Source organism: Hemibagrus wyckioides, linkage group LG18 (genome assembly GCF_019097595.1).
Source record: "Hemibagrus wyckioides isolate EC202008001 linkage group LG18, SWU_Hwy_1.0, whole genome shotgun sequence".
In the NCBI taxonomy this organism is placed as follows: domain Eukaryota; kingdom Metazoa; phylum Chordata; class Actinopteri; order Siluriformes; family Bagridae; genus Hemibagrus; species Hemibagrus wyckioides.
Window position 1 is genome coordinate 22,232,842 of NC_080727.1, and position 22,304 is coordinate 22,255,145.

A 22,304-nucleotide genomic window follows, 5' to 3' on the forward strand; every position below is an offset into this window, starting at 1 on the left:
TCCACACCCTGCATTTGACTTTCTCTGTAAAATAATTTCAAATAAACTTTATTTATGCATAAACTGAATCAGAACTTTCAATCTTATTACACATACAACAGAAAAAGACAGAAAAAAAACCCCCAAACACCTTCCACCCTTCAAGGTGCCGTCTTCGGTCGATCGGTTTCCAACGGATACTGTACAATGCGACGTGTTCGGCATTTTCGGCACGCCCTCGCAATACAGTGGCTGGGTTGTTTTGTTTTTCTTCTGTTTCTGCCTCAGATACAGTGCATAACTCAATGTACACTCGACGTATTCAGTCTTTAGAGGAATGCATTGTACAGGTTAAAAGATAAAAAAGAGACAGCAAAAAAGTAACAGTAGGAAGGACAACAGATACACAAGTCATTTCCTTCAAGAGTCTTTTCGATAAAGGAAAAAGGCATCTTAAGGCTTATGCTGAATTAGATGGACTTTTCTCAGGAAGTAGAAAGGCCCAAAGAGTAAAGTACAGCTCTCATGTTGACCTTTTCGTTGTTTTGTTTTTTTTTATTTATTCAAACTGAACAAAAACACTGTTATTCATAACTATCATCCACGAAAGACTATTCCTACTAAGAAAACATGTTGAAAGGAAAAAAAAAAAGAAAAAGACAAGAAAAAGAAAGACAGCAAGAAGAAGCTCAAGACGCTCAGTTCCCCTCGAGTTCTGCCTTTCGTGATTTTTTATTTACTTATTTTTGTTTGTTTATTTAGAGAACGTCTAAATTTCTAGCGAGTGTTCACCAGCTGTCTAATATTCACATCCTTAGAGTTTCTTTGCAACTGATTCTGGAATGTAAATGTGATATTGGGTCAACATCCATAACCAACTGCATTAACCTGTTAGAACTGCTACTAGTCTTCATTAATGCATCAATGAGATTTTATACACCTGCGACAGCTCGGGAGAGAGCAGCAGAGTTCCTGAGAGGCCTGCCGGTGGAGCAGGTGGTGAATGAATGGGTTGAATGCTGGCGATGCAAAAAGAGAGGGGTGAGAGGGGATGAGCATCCTTTACACAATTTCTTTTTTAATTCTCCTCAATGAGAGTAATGTCTAATTCTGTACAATCCCTCTCGAAAACACTTTGCTGTCCTCCGTCACGCGACGAGTCTACCTCTTCCCTCTCCTCCTCTTCCTCCTCTTCATCACTTTCACTCAGTGGTCCGATACTCGTCCTTCCTAAACCTTCGGCAGGCGAACATGACCCTCTGAAGTCTCCAAAAAAAGGTTCAAGGCCCATGCAGAGGTCGCCTCCGCAGGCGAGTCTACCGCGGTCCAAACAGCCAAGGGGATCTGTGCTTCGGGTCTGACGAGGGGAAAAAGAAGGTTAAGTAAGAAAATTAAGAAGCACTAGAGTGGATTTGCTGCCATTTATTTATACATGACCTCGATATACTAAACGTTCCCTCCTGGATTTACGAGTTTTTTTTTGCAGCCCAAAAAGATTTTGATGCATTTTCAAGCACAGGATTATTCTTTCAAACTCCTACCAGTGAAGACACACATGTAATTTCTCTCTATGATCGCTGTACTTATTGTCTGACGCGCTTGAAACAAAGAGGGCTTCGGCTGAATGCGCGTCACATGACGCACCTTGGCCCAAATCTACGGAAAAATCGGTAGGCATTTTGCAAAGAATTCCCATAAAAGCTCCTCCACTTTTTTGTGGTTAAAGTGGTTAAGGCTCTGGGTTGTTGATTGGAGGATCGGGGTTCAAGCCCCAGCACCACCAAGCTGCCACTGTTGGGCAATCGAGCAAGGCCCTTAACCCTTTCTGCTCCAGGGGCACTGTACCGTAGCTGCTCCTACACTCTGACCCTAACTTCCTCAGCTGGGATATGTGAAGAAAAGTATTCCACTGTGCTGTAATGTATGTGTGGCGATGATAAAGGCTTCATGCCCTCAGTTCTTCTTCTAATCTGACCAAAACATTGACTGCTTAAATATATCTGCTCTAGATAAAGTCATTGAAAAATCTCCCTACTACAGCACAGTGATCTGCATCAATAGCAAACTGTTTAATGTCTAAGTTCATATTCGTTATATTTATTTGCCCACCGGAGTGTCATCACTGATATCAAGTTCCAGTTTCCATGCTCTACTAATACAACAACACACAAAAACATTTAGGACCCAAGTCAGGTCAGAGTGCCGAACTGTTTGCCGTTCAGGGTTTGCTCACTATTTAGGGTATAATCCAGTGATCCTACCTAGTGCACTACATGCACTGTAAAACACTTTAAGAAGTGAAGTGGAAGCTTATTGGATAAGGTGTTGGAATATTGATCGGAAGGTCGTGAGTTTGAATCCCAGGTCCACCAAACTCCCCCTGAGCAGGGCCCTTAACCCTCAATTGCTCAGTTGTATAAAAAGATGGAAATGCAAGTGGCCCTGGATATGGACGTCTGCTAAATGACAGAAATGTGGATGTAAGAATCGGAATTAAAACACACGAGTGTTTTTGTTGTATTTTAAATGTTGTATTTTGTTGTACATCATCGGAAAAAATGCGAACTCTCTTGCTCTGTAGGTCATCCTGTGAGAAAGATAAAGCACCATGCAGGTTTAAATATCTTTTATACTAATTTTGTGAATTTTATGCAGCATTCTACTGTTATTACAGATCACCACAACCAGTCACCGACCCAAAACACTGGCTTTATGTTGCTAGCTTTCATGGTCCTTTTTAGAACAAGAAAATCGTTCATACAAAGAGAAAATCAAAGGCTACCTGTGTCATTTTTGCGAAGTCTAGCACAGGCCGTGCACATGGTCTGTCCGGGTCCCTGCGACGCTTCAGGCCGGGTTTGAGCAGGAGGAGGTCACATGGCTGAGAGTGACAGCGCGGAAGTTGAGGAGGAAGAGCACGGCGCACGGAAGATGGAGTGCTGCATGCGGAGGACGGCGAGGCGGGCACGGCTGGAGGATGGGACGCGGGCTGCAGGGGCACCTGGGGCGGAGGGAGGAAGTGTGCGGCAGCTTCGCGGATAAGCACGGGAGACAGCGAGAATCGTCGCTGTGGAGGAGGAGGAGGATGAAGAGGAGACGGAGAGGAAGAGCACGAGGAAGCGGAAGGGAAGAAGCAACAACAGGCGCCGCCTCCGGCTGCGTCACTCGGGTCCCAGGGGAAACTCCATGGCAGCGGGGAATCCGGGGAAAGGGCCAAGCTGAAGAAAGTGGGGCTCGAGGAAGAATGCAGAGAGGAATTAAGAGAGGAACTGGGGGCACGCAGCGGACACGGCCCCCCCGCGCCCCCTCCACTGTGGCATCGGCGGTTCACTGGTGTCCAGACCTTGGAGGCACTTGGCCGCCAGGTGTACCGGCAGCGTGAGAGGTCCTCCGGCACAGACAGCGAACGACAGTGGCGTTTTGGGGGTGGCGGGGGGGGAGGCGGGGGCCCGGGAAAAGACAGGTCCGTCACAGAGGTGCTCGGGGCGAGCGGACGATTCAGGTTGTCCCCCTCCGGCAGGTGGGAAGCAGAAGGTCCCAGAGGCACAGGGCCGGGGGGGAAGCTGGAACTCAGCACGCCCTGCACACCAGAATTTGAGGAAGGGCAGAGTTGCCAATAACTGCTTTCTGTGAAAGAAAAAAAAACAAAGCCGCATCAGTTTTAGCCCTCAGAAATCAGTGCTCACTTCCCACCTAAAAAAACCTTTCAACAAACTTTTTGCTACTTTTAATCTGCAAAAGCTTCGATTTACACAGGGAGGGCCCCGATTTCCCTGACAGAGCAGTGTTTTTACTTTCATGCATGTGGTCAGATATAAAACTTGTGTGACAACGGTCAGTAAAACTCACCAGGCATCAATCCATCTGTGGACCAGCAGGTTTCAGCATGGCTGTGACGATCGTGCAGAGGCTGGAAAAAGAAATATTATCAATATACAAGAAAGAGGGACCTTTGTGCTTTTGTGTTTAAAAGGAATCTAAACCAGACGTTACCAGCTGTTGTTGTTCGAGCTAAGGCTATGGATTAGTATCACCATAGCTCAGAGTGTGCGAAGCTCCAAAGTGAAGACGAAGAGCAGCTGAGAGAATCACATAGCGATGGACTTCTCTTCAGCATCTCCTCGGAGAACTGAAGCCCGACCAGTTTTAAACAGCTTCATGACTTCATCATCACCTGGGAAGACAGGAGAGGCAGAATCACACACTGCTCGGACACAGATTAGAACCGAGACTGTGTTTACACACTGAATCTGAAAATCCTTCAGGTTTACATTGCTGATTGCTAATATTAGTTAAACGCTATCGTTAGAGGATCTTCATCGTATAATCCAACAGGTTTTTGGGCTTGTTTCATACAGAGTGACAAATGAGACTTTTGCTGTAATTGGCAATCTGATGTGTCCATGTTACTAATAATAAATTAACAAATTTGTTTGTTTCTACTGTAGTGCTAACAAATCACACTGAGGAAGCAGCAAAAAGGAGTCACAAGCAGTAGAACATTAACCCATCTATACGTCCGGTTTTTTTTTGTAGCACTTACCCTACACAGGGTCACAGGGAGCTTACAGACTATCCCAAGGGACTCTGGGTATAAAGTGGGTTGCTGACCCGTTACAGAGCCTGACCGCATGCTCAAATGCCCATTCACACACTAGGGACAATTTAGAGAAGCCAATCAACTTATCACTGATATCACTCAGGGAGGAGGTGGGAATCGAACCCCCTACCCTCAGAGGTGCGAGGCAAACATGCTAACCACTATTCAAATCTATATTCAAATTACGCAGAGTGATCATTTCCTGACATCATTGACATTTAGCTTCATTTTTTTACATTTCCTAGGATAGTTGAGATAGAAATCCACACACGACATCTCCGAAGGTTTCAAAACTCAGATACCAAGTGGTAGGCCAGGTATAATCACAGAGCGGGGTCAGGGCATGCTGAGGAGCACAGTGCACAGAAGTCCCCAACTTTCTGCAGAGTCAATAGCTACAGACCTCCAAACTAGCTCAAGATCAGTGCATAGAGAACTTCATGGAACGGGTTCTCATGGCAGAGCAGCTGCATCAAAGCCTTACATCGCCAAGTGCAATGCAAAGCGTCGGATGCAGTGGTGTAAAGCACACCACCACTGGACTCTAGAGCAGTGGAGACGCGTTCTCTGGAGTGACCAATCATGCTTCTCTATCTGGCAATCCGATGGACGAGTCTGGGTTTGGTGGTTGCCAGGAGGACGGTACTTGCCTGACTGCATTGTGCCAATTGTAAAGTTTGGTGGAGGGGGGATTATGGTGTGGGGTTGTTTTTCAGGGGTTGGGCTTAACCCCTTAGTTCCAGTGAAAGGAACTCTTAATGCTTCAAGACATTTTGGACAATTTCATGCTCTTTGTGGGGACAGTTTGGGGATGACCCCTTCCTGTTCCAACATGACTGTACACCAGTGCACAAAGCAAGGTCCATAAAGACATGGATGAGTTTGGTGTGGAGGAACTTGACTGACCTGCACAGAGTCCTGACCTCAACCTGACAGAACACCTTTGGGATGAATTAGAGTGGAGACTGTAAGACAGACCTCCTCATCGCCTGACCTCACAAATGCGTTTCTAGAGGAATGGTCAAAAATTCCCATAAACACACTCCTAAACCTTGTGGAAAGCCTTCCCAGAAAAGCTGTTATAGCTGCAAAGGGTGGGACAACTCCATATTACATTCATGTGTATGTAAAGGCAGGCATCCCAAAACTTTTGGCAATATAGTGTATATTACTTTAACGGCACTGTAGACCTTACACAGTGTGAATTATGTCCATGTGATCCAGATATATTTATTATTAACTGTTTAGAATAATTTATTATTTATTATTAACTGTTTAGAATAATTTATTATTTATTATTAACTGTTTAGAATAGAAAGATTAGAAGTTGATTGTGTAAATATTCACTCCCACTGCTTTAAAAATTAGTTCTAATTCAATCAGTTTCCTTCTGATGTCACAATCAGTTCAACTGAATTTACCTGATTTACCTGGGGGGGGGGGGACTGGGGGGGACTGGGGGGTTAATGGATGTTTGTGTAGATTCATGGCATATAATCCCAATCAAGTCCATTTCAGTTCAAACATCTGAAAAGAAAAATTATGTTGAACTTTGAATAAATGTCTGAAGGTTAACACATTCCAACACACGATATTCTTACTGTGTTCAAACAGTGAAATGTGTTGTGATATCTCTATGATGGATTATTTTTACATAAAGGCTAGTCATGCTTCTGAATATATTTAGCACAGACAGGCATACGCTACGTTTGCTGCCAGTTCATACGGGTTTCCACAGTCTTCAGTGCAGATCTGGACTATCCCAGGCCCATTAAAGCCAAAGATATTTTGTATTTTTGCACACGATTATGGTGATCCCATTAAATTGAATTGAATGGAGGACATGATTAAATTGGTCATTATGCTTTCTCTATTATTCATAGCCGAGTTCATGGCTTCAAATTTAGCCGATACATGCTCAATCCAAGTATCGAGAGCACTGTCTAGTAGTATCAAGCTGTGTCACGGTTCGTCCTGGTGTATGATCTGACTGTTACCTCGCCGAATAGTGTTACGTCAACAAGGAACTCAAGAACTACACCGTCCTATTAGTTCCTAAGCTGTTGAAGAAAGGACATTGACATTATTTACTGTCCAGTGAGGATGAGGTTCCCTTCTGGGCCTGGTTCCTCTCAACTCACAAAAAACGTTCTCAACCCCTTTGCTCAGGACTCATCCTGAATCATACAACACCCACCACTTCACTACTGTTGGACTGATCATGTCACATACCTCTATGTTGCTACTTCTCACATGTTCATGACTTTATCCTCCATGGATATCAAACACACAGATCATGGCATTACTGACTGAAACAAAAGTGTATTTTTTTTTGGCTAAGCAATTCTGCAAACTGTAGATTTTGTTCTTTTTTTTAATCAGCACAGAACCTTTTCTTACAGTAACTACTTAAGTTTTTTTTTCTGTCAATGAAGAAAAACAAGAGATTTGATGGCTTGTTTTTGTTTCTCTCTCTCTCTCAATCAGGCATAACATTATGACCACTGAGAGTGGGTGGGATATATTAGACAGCAAGTGAACATTTTGTCCTCAAAGTTGATGTTAGAAGCAGGAAAAATGGACAGGCGTAAGGATTTGAGCGAGTTTGACCAAAAAGGGCCAAATTGTGATGGCTAGACCACTGGATCAGAGCATCTCCATCTCTTGTGGGGTGTTCCTGGTCTGCAGTGGTCAGTATCTACCAAAAGTGGTCCAAGGAAGGAACAGTGGTGAACCGGTGACAGGGTCATGGCCGGCCGAGGCTCAGTGATGCACGTGGGGAGCGAAGGCTGGCCCGTGTGATCCGATCCAACAGATGAGCTACTGTTGCTCAAACTTCTGAAGAAGTTAATGCTGGTTCTGACAGAAAGGGGTCAGAACACGCAGGGCAGGATGGGAAAGGGGGACCAACACAATATTAGGCAGGTGGTCATGATGTTATGCCTGATCGGTATGTATATATATATGATCTCTATAATCATAATCTTGTATGTTTTCTGTAGTGGTTAATGTGATCAAAAGGCTGCGAGTTTGCAACCCCAGCTCCACCAAGCTGCCACTCCTGGGCCCCTGAGCAAGGCCCTTGACCCTCAATTGCTCAGTTGTATAAAATGAGATGAATTGTTAAATTGATACATTTTTTATATTATGGAACATTTTAAACACCCCTCCTGTCAAAAACACTATTTGTGATTCATGTGAATGTATTCTGAGCCTCAACAGGCAGAGTGTGGGAATATCACTGATGATATCTGCGGGTTGAAGACTCACCCTGTTGAAGACCCACCCTGTAGCCATTTCCTTTCAACCTCTAGCTAATGATGAGACTTCCGACAAGTGAGAAGAGCAAGTCAGATCTCCAACAGAAACTTATATACATGCCTCTAATCCCATCGCATTGTTATTTTCTGCTGGTAACGACAGCGGGGGGAAAAAAACACATGAAACCCAATCTCACGAGTCAGGACAGGTTGCATCTTCTCCAGAAATCCAGATCTGAAGCCACATTTTATTTGGGGCAAGCCCGATTGTAAGAGGAGTCAGATTTCTGTTTCTTTATATCTTCTAAAGTTGTTTCTGGCTCAAATTGAACATGTCACAAAACTGGATTTGAGCGAGCCTGTCTAAACATAGAGCCACAGAGCCAGATAGAGTGGCTGAGACAGAAACGTGGAGATCTCACTGACTTGAAATATCTTGTATGATACCAAGACACATATACCACACCTATACGTATAGTCCATCTCTTTTTCCTCATTTTTATATTTCAAAAAAGAAATGAATCAGATAATCAGCTCAAAAAAAAAAAAAAACAAACAGACCAAAGCCTATAATTAACTGCTAATGAACCGGAAGTGACGGAGATGTAGTCAAATGGCAGCCTGCCTAGACAGTCATCTTGATAGACCGTCTAGAATACAAAAAAAACATTTTTTAACACCGTAGATTCATTTGAAATGACATTTAAAAACAAAAAAAGACGTGCTTGCTCTTGCATTCCCCTTCACACATGCGTATCCAGGCACTGATTTATTTAGCTAAGCTAGCTAGCGACAATACTGCGGTCAAAGCCATGTCCCGGTTTGTGCTGCCAAAACGAGTAAGGCATCCGAACTATAACCAGACAGCCGTTCATATTTTTTTGTTTTTTAGCCATTTTTTTTCCGTCTAGCACATCGCAAATCTAACAATAGCAATAGCTAAACCTTTCGTGTGATTATCGGTCACACAGCTATGCACATAAATAGAGCGTGGATTCTCAGCCAAGTGCCTATCAGGATGGCAATAAATATGGCTGACCAATATATAGAACGTTATAGTGTGTACATATTTCTATATACAGTATATCGGGGTGCCGTGCTTATTGCTGATATACTAACAACTGGCTAGGTGAGACAGCGATCTGGAAATGACAAAGCTAGGCGAGGAGGTAATTTTTAGATGGCAAATGGGAGAAGAAAGGGATGAGCATTGGGGTTTATCTGGCTGCCTAGAAAGCAGCAGACGCACAGGCCCACTCGCTCCAGCCATTCAGCGCCTGCTAGTTCTCTGGCAAAGCAAAAAAAGGTGTCTCCCAAATAATGCAGGAAATACATACTCTGAGTATAACAGCGTGTTATAAACAATAAGATGTGAGTAGGAAAATAAAGAGCAATTTCTTTTTAATAAATAAATAAATAAATAAATAAATACAATGACACGCGCGCGCGCGCGCTCACACACACACACATGCATCTGTATTGTGTATGAAACCGATTGATTGAGACCACACAATAACACACGAATTATGAGACGATTTCTTTTCTCTGACTTACCTTGCCACCATCCGAGGCCAGATCAGCATGTTTCACCAGGCATTAGGCGGATAAATACGGGCTATTATTGCTTACATGAGCTCAAACAATTCAGACACAACAGCCTCGCTAGCTAACCGATACCCATGGCGTAACGTTGGCGAGCTATTGTGAATTGCCGTCCTCTTTATGCAAACAAGCCGCTAGATATATATTTATACATATATAACGTTCGGGATTCGACTCAGATGACCGACAGAAACGGCTCGGGGATTGTATAAATATGCGACTCGGATTTACCCGTTTTGTCACGGCTAGTAAAACAGGCAGAAAACGGTTGTAGAAATTCAGTAGTGTGTATCCGCAGAGGCGAGCTAGCCCCCCTCCCCGCCCCCGCTGGAGAGAGCGCGCGGCCGCGCAACGCGAACGCGCGCCTGCACATGTCATCCATTTCTACTGCTGTACTGAACACACCGACATCATTAACATGTGCCATATAGAAACGTTTACGTTAATTTTTTAATTTATATGTACGGTCAACTGAATTATTGGCACCCTTCTATGGAAAGATCTAGGTCATAAAGCGAATAGACATACAGTATGTAAAGGAACAAACCACTTGGGGGCGTGCTGTTATTGAAAATTAATCAACGGGAGCGGTGGTGTGATGTTTAGATCTCGAATTCAGTAAAGAATGCCATGTCGTAATTTCATCCATTCATAATTACAATAGTTAATTATAGGTACAAAGTCGACTCAACTTTTTTAATAAGACAAAAAAAATGGCACAAAATACATTATTTTACCAAAAGTTTTGGGACACCCCTCCAAATCATTGAATTCAGGTGTTGTTTTTCAAGACTTGACTGGCCTGCACAAAGTCCTGACCTCAACCCCATAGAACACTTTTGGGATGAATTAGAGCGGAGCATTTGTAAGGTCAGGCACTGATGTTGTGATGACGAGAAGGTCTGGCTCACAGTCTCCGCTCTAATTCATCCCAAAGGTGTTCTGTGGGGTTGAGGTCAGGACTCTGTGCAGGCCAGTCAAGTTCCTCCACACCAAACTCACTCATCCATGTCTTTATGGACCTTGCTTTGTGCACTGGTGTGCAGTCATGTTGGAACAGGAAGGGGTCATCCCCAAACTGTTCCCACAAAGAGCATGAAATTGTCCAAAATGAATTCAATATTTTGGAGGGGTGTCCCAATGTTTAACTGTTCATGCCATACTTGAATAAGAGTAGAATTAAAATAAAAATAGAGGAAACAAAAACATGTATAGAAAATATAAAAATATAATCTATGGATAGTTTGATGGAAGATCTGCATTCATGCATTACATCCATCAAGCAGATATATTGAGGATCTTGCAACTCAATGCAAATGAATACAAATCTCATGCTCCTGTATATTTTTAGCTTTACACAGGTGTACTGTAGCACACCGCGACCAGACACCACAAGATTTAGAATAAGGTTCAGCTTACTGCAAAACACTGATTCTATGTCAGACAAAAGTAATAAAGGGCGTTTCAAATAAAATATCCAGGTACTTAATAGAATTCATGAAGCCATCAATACAACCAGGAAAGTTGTCCTAAGCCCTGTGATGTCCCAGGGAATCTAAAGACCTGTAGAACAGGCTGATTTGTTTAATGATGGTTAAAAACAGAGCTTGGGTGTAATGCATGACCAGCCTGCCTGAATCACCAACCACAAAATAACCCCATGCATAATGGAGTCATATTTTCCAGTGGGTTTATTGTCTTTTCTTTTGCATTTCAGACCCTTTTACTGGTATTGACCAAAATAACATTTTGTTTTGTCTGGCACAAGTCAAATTATTTAGCATAAACTTTGATTTTAATGTACTTTAAAATCCCCAAAGCAATAAAACTCACATTAAATACATTTGCAGTGAAAAAGAAAATCTACAATCACAGTCCTTAAGGATTGAAACTAACAAAGGTTCAGTAGTGTTGACCCCATGGTGATGGGGCCAAATAAAGCTTACAATCATGACGTTAAGAGGCTTTAATTCTCCAAAGAACCCTCAAGAACCCCATTTCCCATGATTGTATAAATGAAGTCAAGATACAGGTTTGGTCAAGTGGAACATTAACCATGTACAAAAATACCTGCAGTTACAGCACAGGTTAAAAATTTGTCAGAGTTAGGTAAGGTACTCATGGATATGTTCATTAATGCCAAGGTCAAACATGTAACATCTTTATTAGGTTTGTTTTCCACTACTTTAAAGTTGTACAAAAATATGCAAGGTACAAAAGAATTGTAAGAATTACCAAGTCAATAAAGACAAAAAAGGAAACCCAAAAAAAGGACTGCGTGGAAAGAAACAGAACAGCCAAAGTGCGTGCTTTTAGGGGCAGCATTGTAAGTGAGACGAGAGGCTATGAAAGTGAAAATACAACACGTGAACAGAAACAAATGAGAACTTCAATCAACAGAGAAGTGAAAACATGCTGTGGTGGTTAACAATGAAGCCATGTTATGAAGATGCCCTTGGATGCTTAACAACCACTAACGTGCTCTGTGCATGCAACAGCTTGAGATACGAGACAAAAAAGGTACACTTATTTCCCCTGGAAAACATGGTTTCACACATGGTCTGTAGAAATCATGGTAAGTCAGTAAAATCTCCAGAGTGGCTGTTCACTCTGCAAGGCAGTTGCACTGCACGTGTGGTCAGTCTCCAGGAGAAACCTCAGCCATCCCAAAACATTCTCCTCAGCAGTTAGGCAACTGTTAAAGGTATAGCCCAGTCCAGAAGATGGGCCTTGCTGGCTCATTAATTCAGGCTGCACAGGAGAAAGGAAAACAAAAAGGGAAGAGAATAAAACATACACTGCTTAAAAGATACAAAAGGTCAAATCTTGTTCCACTTACTTGAGATAGGAGAGGTTTCAAGAATCCGTTGGTTGAGCTCTCAGTGGGTTGAGCAAGTACAGAAATGTTGAGGTCAGAGGTTTCAGACAACCTTGTCTTTTCTCCTTTTCCTTCGTCGCCAAGGTCAGTGTTCATTTGCTCAAGCAAACCCTGCCTAAGAGCAAATGCATGTAAGCCATTTATATTTAAAAAAGTGTAATGAGATACAAACCTGGCTATTATTAGCACCTGTACTATAGAGCTATTCAATTCACTTACAACATTTAGCATTAAAGCAATATAAAAATAACTACTTTTTAAAATTGAAATTTATATGTCGCTGATGAGCAAGCCAGAGGACAAGAAAAATTCCCTGAACTAAACAACCATGCCTAGATCCAGATAGCTGTTGGTGCCAGATGGGTTGGTTTGAGTATTTCAGAACCTGCTGACCTGGGGATTGGAGAAAATGGGTCAAGCTGAAGTCTGTAGTAAGTAATCACTACACTTTACAACCACAGTAAGCAGAAAAATCTCTCAGAATGCACATCAAACTGAATCAGGCTGAATTTTCATCAACTAAGATCAGGAACCTGAAGCAAAATTGGACCGTTCAAGTTTGCAAAATGACCCAGTGATAGTTCATTTTCCCCCTACTGAGGCTGCTCCAGGAAATTAGAAATTTCTGAAATACTCTGGCACCAAAAACCAAGCCACCGACGACATTTTCAGTATTCTGATGTCCGCTAAACATTAACTGAAGCATTTGACCCATATCTGTACATCTGTATGGATTGCTGCTGCCACATGATTGGCTGTTCAGATAATTGCATTTATCATGTGCACAAATGGTCATTTCCATAGGCTTCCGATACCAGGAAGAAGAAATTTTCAGAAGGATTTCATCAAATAATAAAGTCTTTCTGGGCTAAAAATTACTTTTTATGCAAGTCCATCACATTATCTTTAGCCCTCAAGTGCAAACATACATACAGTTGGTCAATTGGATCATTTCCTTCATTTTCTTGAGTGGTCAAAGGTGGATCCCACGCATGCAGAGCTCTCCGCCAAAGTCGGACTTGCATGTCCCAAGATCTTCGGCTATATTTGCGATATTTGTTGGGAGTGGACGGGTGAAACCCAGGGATACGGAAACGCCTGAAAGTACAGCGTACACACACCTATAATTTCCATCTATAACAGCTCCAAATACATTTTTTCCATTAAAAATGTGTCACTGAAAAGTTTTTCATAAAACGTTGTTAGACATGGCTTTAGATGTTAATTAGGTAAAGAGAATTTTGCCCCTGAGATTGGTTAATTAGAAGGATTTTTTTAAACTAAATATTGATATTACTTGTGCCTCACTAGCATTAAATTAGTCATGTAAAGATTAAGAATTTGACGCATAACGTTTATGTAAAACCTGAGCTGATTTTAGGCAAGCCTCAAGGAAAATCTGACTTTTTGTACATGGAGTTAACATGGCAAATATCAGACAGGCATCTATTTCAATAGCAACATAGAAATAGCCATCAAAAAGATATTTCTTAGTTTTAAAAAAAAAAATCCCAGATATTCAAATGAAGTCTCAGAATTTTGGAGATTTTGCATTTAAAAAAAATTCAGATAGATAGATCTGAAGGTCATTCCTACTTTGGCACTTGCTTCACATAGTTCTGGTAACCACAAGTGTTCTTTCCATACTGAATCTGCTTTTGTCTTCGCTTTAACACGGACTCGTTTGTCTCAAAAAACGATGGGTCCACATTGTGAGAACGCCATCGAAGCCTTGTCGGGGAGCTAGGGAAAAACGATAGCAAAAAGATTAAAAAGAGATTGATGAAGAAACCTTTCAGTCGTGACCAACACACTGTAGGAACCATGCACCTGACCTCTTGAGCTCATCAAGATCCTCCGTCCCAACGGCAACATTAGCTGTAGAAATCTTCAGGATGCACCTCTCAAGAATAGAGGACCTAATTAATGCCAAAAAAACCCAGTTAAAATACAGATACACGCAAATATCAGGAATTTGGGCTTCAAAGTAAACATAACTGCAGAGCTGAAGACGAGACCTGCGAGCTTTGTTCACGGTAGAAGAGTTCTGATCGCCGCTCATAGGTGACTGAGGCGTCCTAGAGCTACAGAATTGTACAGGAAGATAAACAGACCTTCCCATTGCACAAACCACCAAAACTTCAGCTGAATCAGTTAACACAGATTTGATCTTTCTGCTTAAGGCAAAGATCTTTACCTTCTTACCTGACCAGGCTGTCATATACCGAGCTGCAGCCTGGGAGAAGCCAAGGCTCTGGGCTACCAGGGGGAAGCGGCAGCCTAATCTTCATGTCTTGAGGTAGTTCAGGGTTGGGCCATGGGGGAAAAGACAAGCCCCTAAAAGACAAGAACAACTTCAACAAAAAAAACTAATTAAGATTTTAAGTGAAATTCTTAACACGAACATCAAGTATAGAGTTGGACCTTGATTCCAAAGGACTTTGAAGTAGCGTTTCAATGTGTGTTGTCATGCTGACTTTGCCACATAGTAGGCCTCGTAGTTTGAAAGACCTTTAAATCAGCACCAGGTGCTGCAGGGCGGAGCCACACAAATAAGCCAGCAAATGCCACCAATTACTGTCAGATTTCTGTGCTTTTCTGTTGTCCTCCATTTATTCTGGTGTTCTACTGTGCTAATACAAAACTTCCTGGGAATTTGTTCCTGTTTGTGAGTCGTATTGGCCTTTAGTGTCCTAAATGGCCCGAGTGTCTCCAACCTTTAGACATTACAAGAAGGGGTTCATCGATGTTTTTCTCTCTGGCACAATATTCCCAATATTTAATGTAATGTACAACATACTGAAGTGTACAGTCATGCTGATTTGATCACACAGGTCACAAGAGATCACAGCCAAGGCATCTGGTAAGGTAATGGAACTCCGGCCATTACAGCGGTGACATGATTCAAGGGAAATGGTGAATTCAATGAGGATATACTCTCCATTTGACCTTATTTATTTATCGTAAAAAATTGACAAACATAAATTTGTTCATTTCGCTCCGGGTTAAGTCACGTGTTACCGCGTGTCTCTAGCAGAGCTTTTATTTTGAAGTGTAAAGGTAAACGTAAAAGTTCCTGTTTAATTCACAGGAAGAAGATTTGCTGTGCAACATGGCGTCCGGCAGTGGTGTAAGAATTATTTTGGTTTTAATAGTCGATTTCTAAACAGAATTATACTTTTTTTAATAAAAATCTGGCCTTATATTAATAATGTCACTGTTGCTAGATTAAAAGTATGCGTTCGAATAAGATTTGAAGTACCAACTTTAGCTATTAATCCAAACACAAACACACATTGCTAACGTTAGCTGTTTAGCTGTGTATTTTGTAGGGATTCCTTTTTAGAAATAAAATAAACTGATCGCTATGGCTTTAGATTTCTGACTAAGGCTTTGAGACAGCGGATTTTATTTTTTTTGTTAACCTTTATGTATTAGACAGTTCGTTTATTTACATTTCTTATGGCACCCATGTCCAGTATTTGTTATTTTTCTAATTGTTTACACAGCGGCGGCGTCACAATTCGATTCAGTATCGATTCCGACCCGCGTTAAGTGATTCATTGATTCAGTGTTCATATAATGTATATTAATGAATTAATTTACAAACATGGACTCTTTAAAACAAAGTAAAGAAAAGAAAATGTGAGGGGAAAATAAATTGCACTATGTAAAGCATGCTTTGGTGTTTTTACTCAAATGTTTGGGATTTTTGTGTTATTTGTTATGTATAATCCTATGAATAATTCCAGATAAAGGTCTGAAAAGATTATTGTCAAAAGAAATAATTTTTCACTTCTTTAATAGGCAAAAAACGATTTTCGGCGCAAGTGGGACAAAGATGAGTATGAACAACTGGCTCAAAAGCGAATCACAGAAGAAAGAGAGAAAAAAGATGGTGAGTACATTATAATACAGGGTATAATCTCTTAATGTACACTTAACCTAGTTAGTGTAGTCTATTGCAGCATCAAGTGTTGACAGAAAAACTCCATGACTTTAAATAAGACCTTGGCAAGACTAATGACTCACCCGAGACTCAGAACAATCAATTCAGATCTTATTATTTCAGTGATGGTCATGACATTAATAAAGTGGCCACATGTTTAATTGATACATTCATTTCTCTATTCGCTTCCCTAGGCAAACCTGTCCCCCCGGTCAAACGAGAGCTCCTCCGGCACAGAGACTACAAGGTGGATTTGGAGTCGAAGCTCGGAAAGACCATCGTCATCACAAAGACCACGCCACAGGCTGAGATGGGCGGGTGGGTCGCTGATGCACAGATATCTGCAGCATAACTACATGTGCTTTTTCGCTTACACCGATCAGGCATAACATTATGACCACCCGCCTAATATTGTGTTGGTCCCCCTTTTGCTGCAAAAACAGCCCTGGCCCATCCTGCACTGTGTATTCTGACACCTTTACCATAATGCTGTCATCAGAACCAGCATTAGCTTCTTCAACAGTGTAAGATCAGATGACACGGGCCAGCCTTTGCTCCCCATGTGCATCGATGAGCCTTGGCTGTCCGTGACCCTGACGCCAGTTCACCCTTGGACCACTTTTGATAGATACTGACCACTGCAGACCGGGAACACCCCACAAGAGCTGCAGTTTTAAAGATGCCCTGATCCAGTAGTCTAGCCATCACAATTTGCCCCTTTTGGTCAAACTCGCTCAAATCCTTACGCTTGTCCATTTTTCCTGCTTCTAACATCAACTTTGAGGACAAAATGTTGACTTGCTGCCTAATATATCCCACCCACTAACAGGTGCCATGATGAGATCATGAGGTCTTATTCACTTCACCTGGCAGTGTTCAGAATGTTATGCCTGATCGGTGTAGTCACACTGCATCTCGAAACCATTTTAGTTGAGTTATTTCCTGCTTATTAAACTGTTATTTACACACCACTGAAAAATAGGGATAGCTCTGGAGGGATGGGTAAAATATCATTACAATTTTTAAACCACTTGTACACTGTGCACATGGCCATAAACCCAAATATACTGTTAGATAGTGCCTTTATTTGACATTCTGACTACACATCTTGTTTCAAGCTCATGTCATTGCATGCTTTCTGAACAAAATCTGTCCCTTTCCAAACCCTGTACACTGTACAGTATTTTTAAATTTGGCCGTATTTTAATACACTTTCTTAAAGGTGATGAATTTGACTCATATTACATTTGATATCATAAATTTGAATAGTTGTGATGACAGAAGTATCCTGCATTTATGTATAGCAATGTTAAGATCAAGAGCGTGACTGAACAGTTTAAAACTCGATTCTGAAAAAAACCTCGACCCTAGCAACAGTAGTGACTTTGTCACTGTTTGACGATGATGATGCCAAATTTGGCCATGTGGGTTTTACACAACTTCAGCAAGTTCACACTCTGTTCATTTATGATCTGTTCACACAGAGGCTGAAATTAAACTTATGTGTGAACAGGACTCTCTCTGTAACTCTACTTTTTAATGTTTCATTTATACACTATGCTGCTGAAAGTTTTGGGACACCCCTCCAAATCACTGAATTCAGGTGTTGTTTTTCAGGTGTTGGGCTCGGCCCCTTAGTTCCAGTGAAAGGAACTCTTAATGCTTCAGCTTCATACCAAGACAATTTCATTGAATTGAATTAGAACGGAGACTGGGAGTCAGGCCAAAACTGGGACATCTGCCTTTAGATGCACATGAATGTAATATGGAGTTGACCCGTCCTTTGCAGCTATAACAGCTTCAACTCTTCTGGGAAGGCTTTCCACAAGGTTTAGGAGTGTGTTTATGGGAATTTTTGACCATTCCTCTAGAAGCACATTTGTGAGGTCAGGCACTGATGTTGGACGAGAAGGTCTGGCTCACAGTCTCCAGTCTAATTCATCCCAAAGGTGTTCTATGGGGTTGAGGTCAGGACTCTGTGCAGGCCAGTCAAGTTCCTCCACACCAAACTCACTCATCCATGTCTTTATGGACCTTGCTTGGGTCACTGGTGTGCAGTCATGTTGGAACAGGAAGGGGTCATCCCCAAACTGTTCCCACAAAGAGCATGAAATTGTCCAAAATGTCTTGGTATAAAGCTGAAGCATTAAGAGTTCCTTTCACTGGAACTAAGGGGCCGAGGCCAACCCCTGAAAAACAACACCTGAACTCAATCATTTAGAGGGGTGTCCCAAAACTTTTGGCAATATAGTGTATGTCTCATAAGTGATGATGTACTTTTTCCTTTTAGGTACTACTGCAATGTTTGTGATTGTGTTGTGAAAGACTCCATTAACTTTCTGGATCACATCAATGGCAAGAAGCGTGAGTATTCAGTGTTTTTTGTTTGTTTGTTTGTTTGCTGTTTGCAGTAGGTGACATGTTATTGTTCACTTCTCTCTTCTTGTACAGACCAGAGGAACCTGGGAATGTCCATGCGAGTGGAACGCTCCTCGTTGGACCAAGTTAAAAAACGTTTCGAGATGAACAAAAAGAAGCTGGAGGAAAAACAGAAGGAGTACGATTTCGAAGAGCGAATGAAGGAATTGCGAGAAGAGGTGGGTTCTGGAATCGAGCTTATTCTCACATCAGGATGGTTTGTTGGTTAAGTTTGAGAAGGAAATTTACAGAGCTTACGAGAAAATCGCATCATAATAAGTTTGGAACTGTAATGCTGTTCAGTGAGAGCTGGTGACATGAGCAGTCTTCAGTGAGAAGATGTGGATGTGTCCAGAGACGTGACAAAGCTGGGAAAAGTTCAACTTTATGCAAATATGGAGTGACGTCTTGCAGCGACTTGTAATGGGATTGAAGATAGTAGAGTGTACCTGATCCATAGCAAAGAGCTCACACGGTTTCTCCTTCATCTCAAATGATATGATGTATATACATTGACCAGGCATAACGTTATGACCACCTGCCTAAAATTGTGCTGGTCCCACTTTTGCTGCCAAAACAGCCCTGACCCGTCCTGCACTGTGTTTTCTGACCTCTTTCTATCAGAACCAGCATTAACTTCTTCAGCAGTTTAAGCAACAGTAGCTTGTCTGTTGGATCGGTTCACACGGGCCAGCCTTCTAATTGCTGAACCCTGATGCCGGTTCACCACTGTTCCTTCCTTGGACCACTTCTGATATCTGACCACTGCAGACCGGGAACACCCCGTGATAGGCTCAGATTCCTGTTCTTGCCTGACAGGAGTTGAACCCCATGTGGTCTGCTGCAGCCTGTCCATTTGATGGGTTGCACATGAGCTGCTTTTCTGCCCTTTTATTATTTTTATTTTAAAGCATGGTTATTTATGCTACCGTATCCTTCCTGTCCGCTCGTTCTCCTCTGATGTCTCATGAGCAAGGTGTTCCTGTTCCCTTTTTTCCTCTCAGTGCTTGTTTGATGCGAGCAGTAACTGAAGCTCTTTCGTCACCGCTTATTTAAGTGTGCAGAAAGGTCTTCACTACAACCAAATTATTGCTAGGGGCCAGTTATAGAATGATCACATTAGTTTTTAGAAGCATCATTTTGAAAAGATTTCTTCTATTAAAAATGAGTGCAGAAAAAGGGGAAGGACAGATGTGTTTATTTTGAGCTAGCTGACTAATTCCTAAAGAGATGCGACAGATCTTCCCTTTAAGAGTTGTCCCATCTTTAGAAGGATTTGAAGCACTGTTAATTGAAGAAATGATGCTAATGTACTGCAAAATGCATGCCTGTATGTCGGGAGGGATGATGGCTTCTTTAATCTCTTCAAACAACTATTATTTTATATGAATAATACGAACTGTTCGTTACACTGATTATAATGAATGTAATAGTTTCTCTTTGCATAATATATTGTTGCATGTGTGTGCTTTCAGGAGGAAAAAGCAAAAGCATACAAAAAGGAGAAGCTGAAAGAAAAGAAACGAAAAGCAGAAGAAGAACTTAATTTCGAAGATGACGACGAAATGGCTGCTGTAATGGGATTTTCAGGGTTCGGTTCCTCCAAGAAGGGCCACTGAATATAAATATCTCACACGTACCCATGCTGATGCTGCACTGCTCCCTTCAGCTGGAGGACTGGTTTCAATTTTTTTTCCATCTACAGCCATAAGAAAATACAAAGCCAACAAAATAATCCACTTTTTTTTTTTTTTTTTGGGTCATCCTCAGTTATTTGACATCTTAGTACTTGTCTATGTCTGGTGCTTTTGGTATTCCATTCCCTGGTCCAGTCTCTGATATAGATTTGGAGTTACAGGTTAACTCGAGCAATATGGCAGTGATGTACTAATGAATATTTTTACTGACATGAAGTAAAAGTGTGTAGGTGCTAAAGGATAAAAAGGCCAGCGGACAATAAAAACAGGATTTTTGTTTTGTTTTATTTTATACCCTTCAATTATTTTGGTCCTCTTCTGAAATTTTGAGTATGTGTTTCCTGACAAATTCTTTCATTTTCATTTTACATTAAAAACCTTTTAACCTTTTTTTTTTATTTGAATAAATATTTAAATGCTATCGGATTTAATCTGATTCATTTCATTTCGGTGAAAATATCATTTCAGCATTCGATATCAGTGCAAGTGTGCAAGCTTTTTTTTAAAATTAAGTTACACTAATAAAATCTTCCCCTTATTATAAAAGGAAGAATATATCTGGATGTAGTGTTTCTCCACTGAAATAGCACCTGAAACTAGACTAAGATTACGTGAAACTCTGTAGTTGTTGACTTTTGGCTATACTTGTGAGACTCCATTATTATACCACTAGCCATTTGGGAGCTGAAAGAGTCGCTTCTGGAATGTATACTGAGCCAAATGATTTGACTCTCTGTAAAGAGTGGGAATTTGTTAAAACCAGACCCAGCGAGCTAGAGGGTGAAGGAAGCCTTTACAACTTTACAACTATTTTTAGAAACGTGTCACATTGTCTGTACGTTTCTCAAATATTAAAATCAGTTAATATACCAATTTCCTTTAGAAAGATTTGCTACAGTACTTCTATGTCACCACTCGGTGGCGCTTTTGTGTACCAAAATTGTACAAGGATTTTAAGTGGATTAAGTCAATATTTCTGTTTTAGTCCAAATTTCGGTTCATACTTAAATAGTCATGGAGTGTATGAAGTAATTAAGTTGCTAGCTAACTAACAAAAAAAGACAAGACCTGTGAATGAAGCGCATGAATACGATCCACAGAATTCGAGAAATGTACTTTATATAGCTCTGTAGTGGTGTTTATTAGACTGTACTGTTTGGGTTAGACTTATTTGCTAGTAAAGTCTAATGAAGCTTATATAATGACTTGGTATTAACATGGAGCCTATACAAAAACATCTTGCAGTGCATAATCATCCGATTTGTTTAGAAAGTGAAGCAGAACTGAAATAAAGACGTAGTCAGGTTTTGTGTTTAGAAAAGGAAAAAGTCCATTGAGACTAAATTAATCCAGGAAACAGTGCTTGGAAGCAGGGCTGGTCTATAAGTCAGTAAAATATATAAACCAAACACAACAGCACTACGATGTATGTAGAATGTTACCATTCTACATCCAACGTCATGTTTTCACACCAAATGATACGAGAACTGTTCGTTATTTGAGCTGATATTCTCAGCCCACTTGACACATCTATAACACGTCATTAGCAGTAATTGAGTTAGCAGTACAGTTGTGGGTGTCGTGAAAGTAAATGAGGAGGGTTGTTTGCAATGTCATTACCATATGTTCCGAGACGAACTTAAGTGGATTAAACACGTGCAGTCCAATCAAAGAGCTATCTGATGGAGCCGTAAGGGTTGTTTTGTTTAATACAAAAGGATTACAGATTTGTTTGGAGGAACCTAGTGGGGCAATACAAACTGAACAGTTTGCCCATAAGCCATTGGTAAGACCTGATGATTTAATGCACCAAGTTACTGACAGATTTGAGCTTTTTGCATCTCATATCCCAACCACCTTCACTACTAAGAACACGTGAACAGGTATGAGGGAACCACTGGGTTAAAGGTGCAAGATTACA

At 41.3% G+C, this 22,304-nt stretch overlaps 3 protein-coding genes across 3 annotated transcripts; 1 reads left to right on the top strand and 2 right to left on the bottom strand.

Annotated features, from left to right (window-relative positions):
* Positions 1 to 32: 32 nt before the first annotated feature.
* Positions 33 to 9,787, bottom strand: fam53c (family with sequence similarity 53 member C). The gene is made up of 5 exons (XM_058416070.1): positions 9,394 to 9,787; positions 3,973 to 4,153; positions 3,829 to 3,889; positions 2,762 to 3,606; positions 33 to 1,336 (listed from the first exon to the last, which is right to left on the bottom strand). Exons 3-5 carry the CDS (start codon positions 3,833 to 3,835, stop codon positions 1,058 to 1,060), a joined length of 1,131 nt encoding a protein of 376 aa, XP_058272053.1. The 5' UTR covers positions 3,836 to 3,889; positions 3,973 to 4,153; positions 9,394 to 9,787; the 3' UTR covers positions 33 to 1,057.
* Positions 9,788 to 11,250: 1,463 nt separating this feature from the next.
* slbp2 (stem-loop binding protein 2) lies at positions 11,251 to 15,181 on the bottom strand. The gene is made up of 8 exons (XM_058416467.1): positions 14,744 to 15,181; positions 14,525 to 14,656; positions 14,338 to 14,403; positions 14,155 to 14,238; positions 13,916 to 14,062; positions 13,253 to 13,417; positions 12,281 to 12,434; positions 11,251 to 12,192 (listed from the first exon to the last, which is right to left on the bottom strand). Exons 1-8 carry the CDS (start codon positions 14,788 to 14,790, stop codon positions 12,022 to 12,024), a joined length of 966 nt encoding a protein of 321 aa, XP_058272450.1. The 5' UTR covers positions 14,791 to 15,181; the 3' UTR covers positions 11,251 to 12,021.
* A 142-nt stretch (positions 15,182 to 15,323) lies between these two features.
* Positions 15,324 to 20,804, top strand: zmat2 (zinc finger, matrin-type 2). The gene is made up of 6 exons (XM_058416468.1): positions 15,324 to 15,449; positions 16,127 to 16,217; positions 16,463 to 16,586; positions 18,559 to 18,632; positions 18,720 to 18,865; positions 20,162 to 20,804. The coding sequence occupies exons 1-6, from the start codon at positions 15,432 to 15,434 to the stop codon at positions 20,303 to 20,305; spliced, it is 597 nt and encodes a 198-aa protein (XP_058272451.1). The 5' UTR covers positions 15,324 to 15,431; the 3' UTR covers positions 20,306 to 20,804.
* Positions 20,805 to 22,304: the final 1,500 nt, after the last annotated feature.

What these genes read in the sequence shown, in the direction of transcription:
- fam53c (XM_058416070.1), bottom strand. An exon ending in ACTTCGCAAAAATGACACAG is followed by an intron (nt 1,337 to 2,761) that starts GTAGCCTTTGAT and finishes TCCCCTCGTCAG; the next exon opens with ACCCGAAGCACAGATCCCCT.
- zmat2 (XM_058416468.1), top strand. An exon ending in AGAAAGAGAGAAAAAAGATG is followed by an intron (nt 16,218 to 16,462) that starts GTGAGTACATTA and finishes TCGCTTCCCTAG; the next exon opens with GCAAACCTGTCCCCCCGGTC. An exon ending in TCACATCAATGGCAAGAAGC is followed by an intron (nt 18,633 to 18,719) that starts GTGAGTATTCAG and finishes CTTCTTGTACAG; the next exon opens with ACCAGAGGAACCTGGGAATG.
- slbp2 (XM_058416467.1), bottom strand. Translation starts at nt 14,790, where the DNA reads ATGACAACACACATTGAAACGCTACTTCAAAGTCCTTTGGAATCAAG. An exon ending in GTATATGACAGCCTGGTCAG is followed by an intron (nt 14,404 to 14,524) that starts GTAAGAAGGTAA and finishes ACAATTCTGTAG; the next exon opens with CTCTAGGACGCCTCAGTCAC. An exon ending in AATGATCCAATTGACCAACT is followed by an intron (nt 12,435 to 13,252) that starts GTATGTATGTTT and finishes ATTTGCTCTTAG; the next exon opens with GCAGGGTTTGCTTGAGCAAA.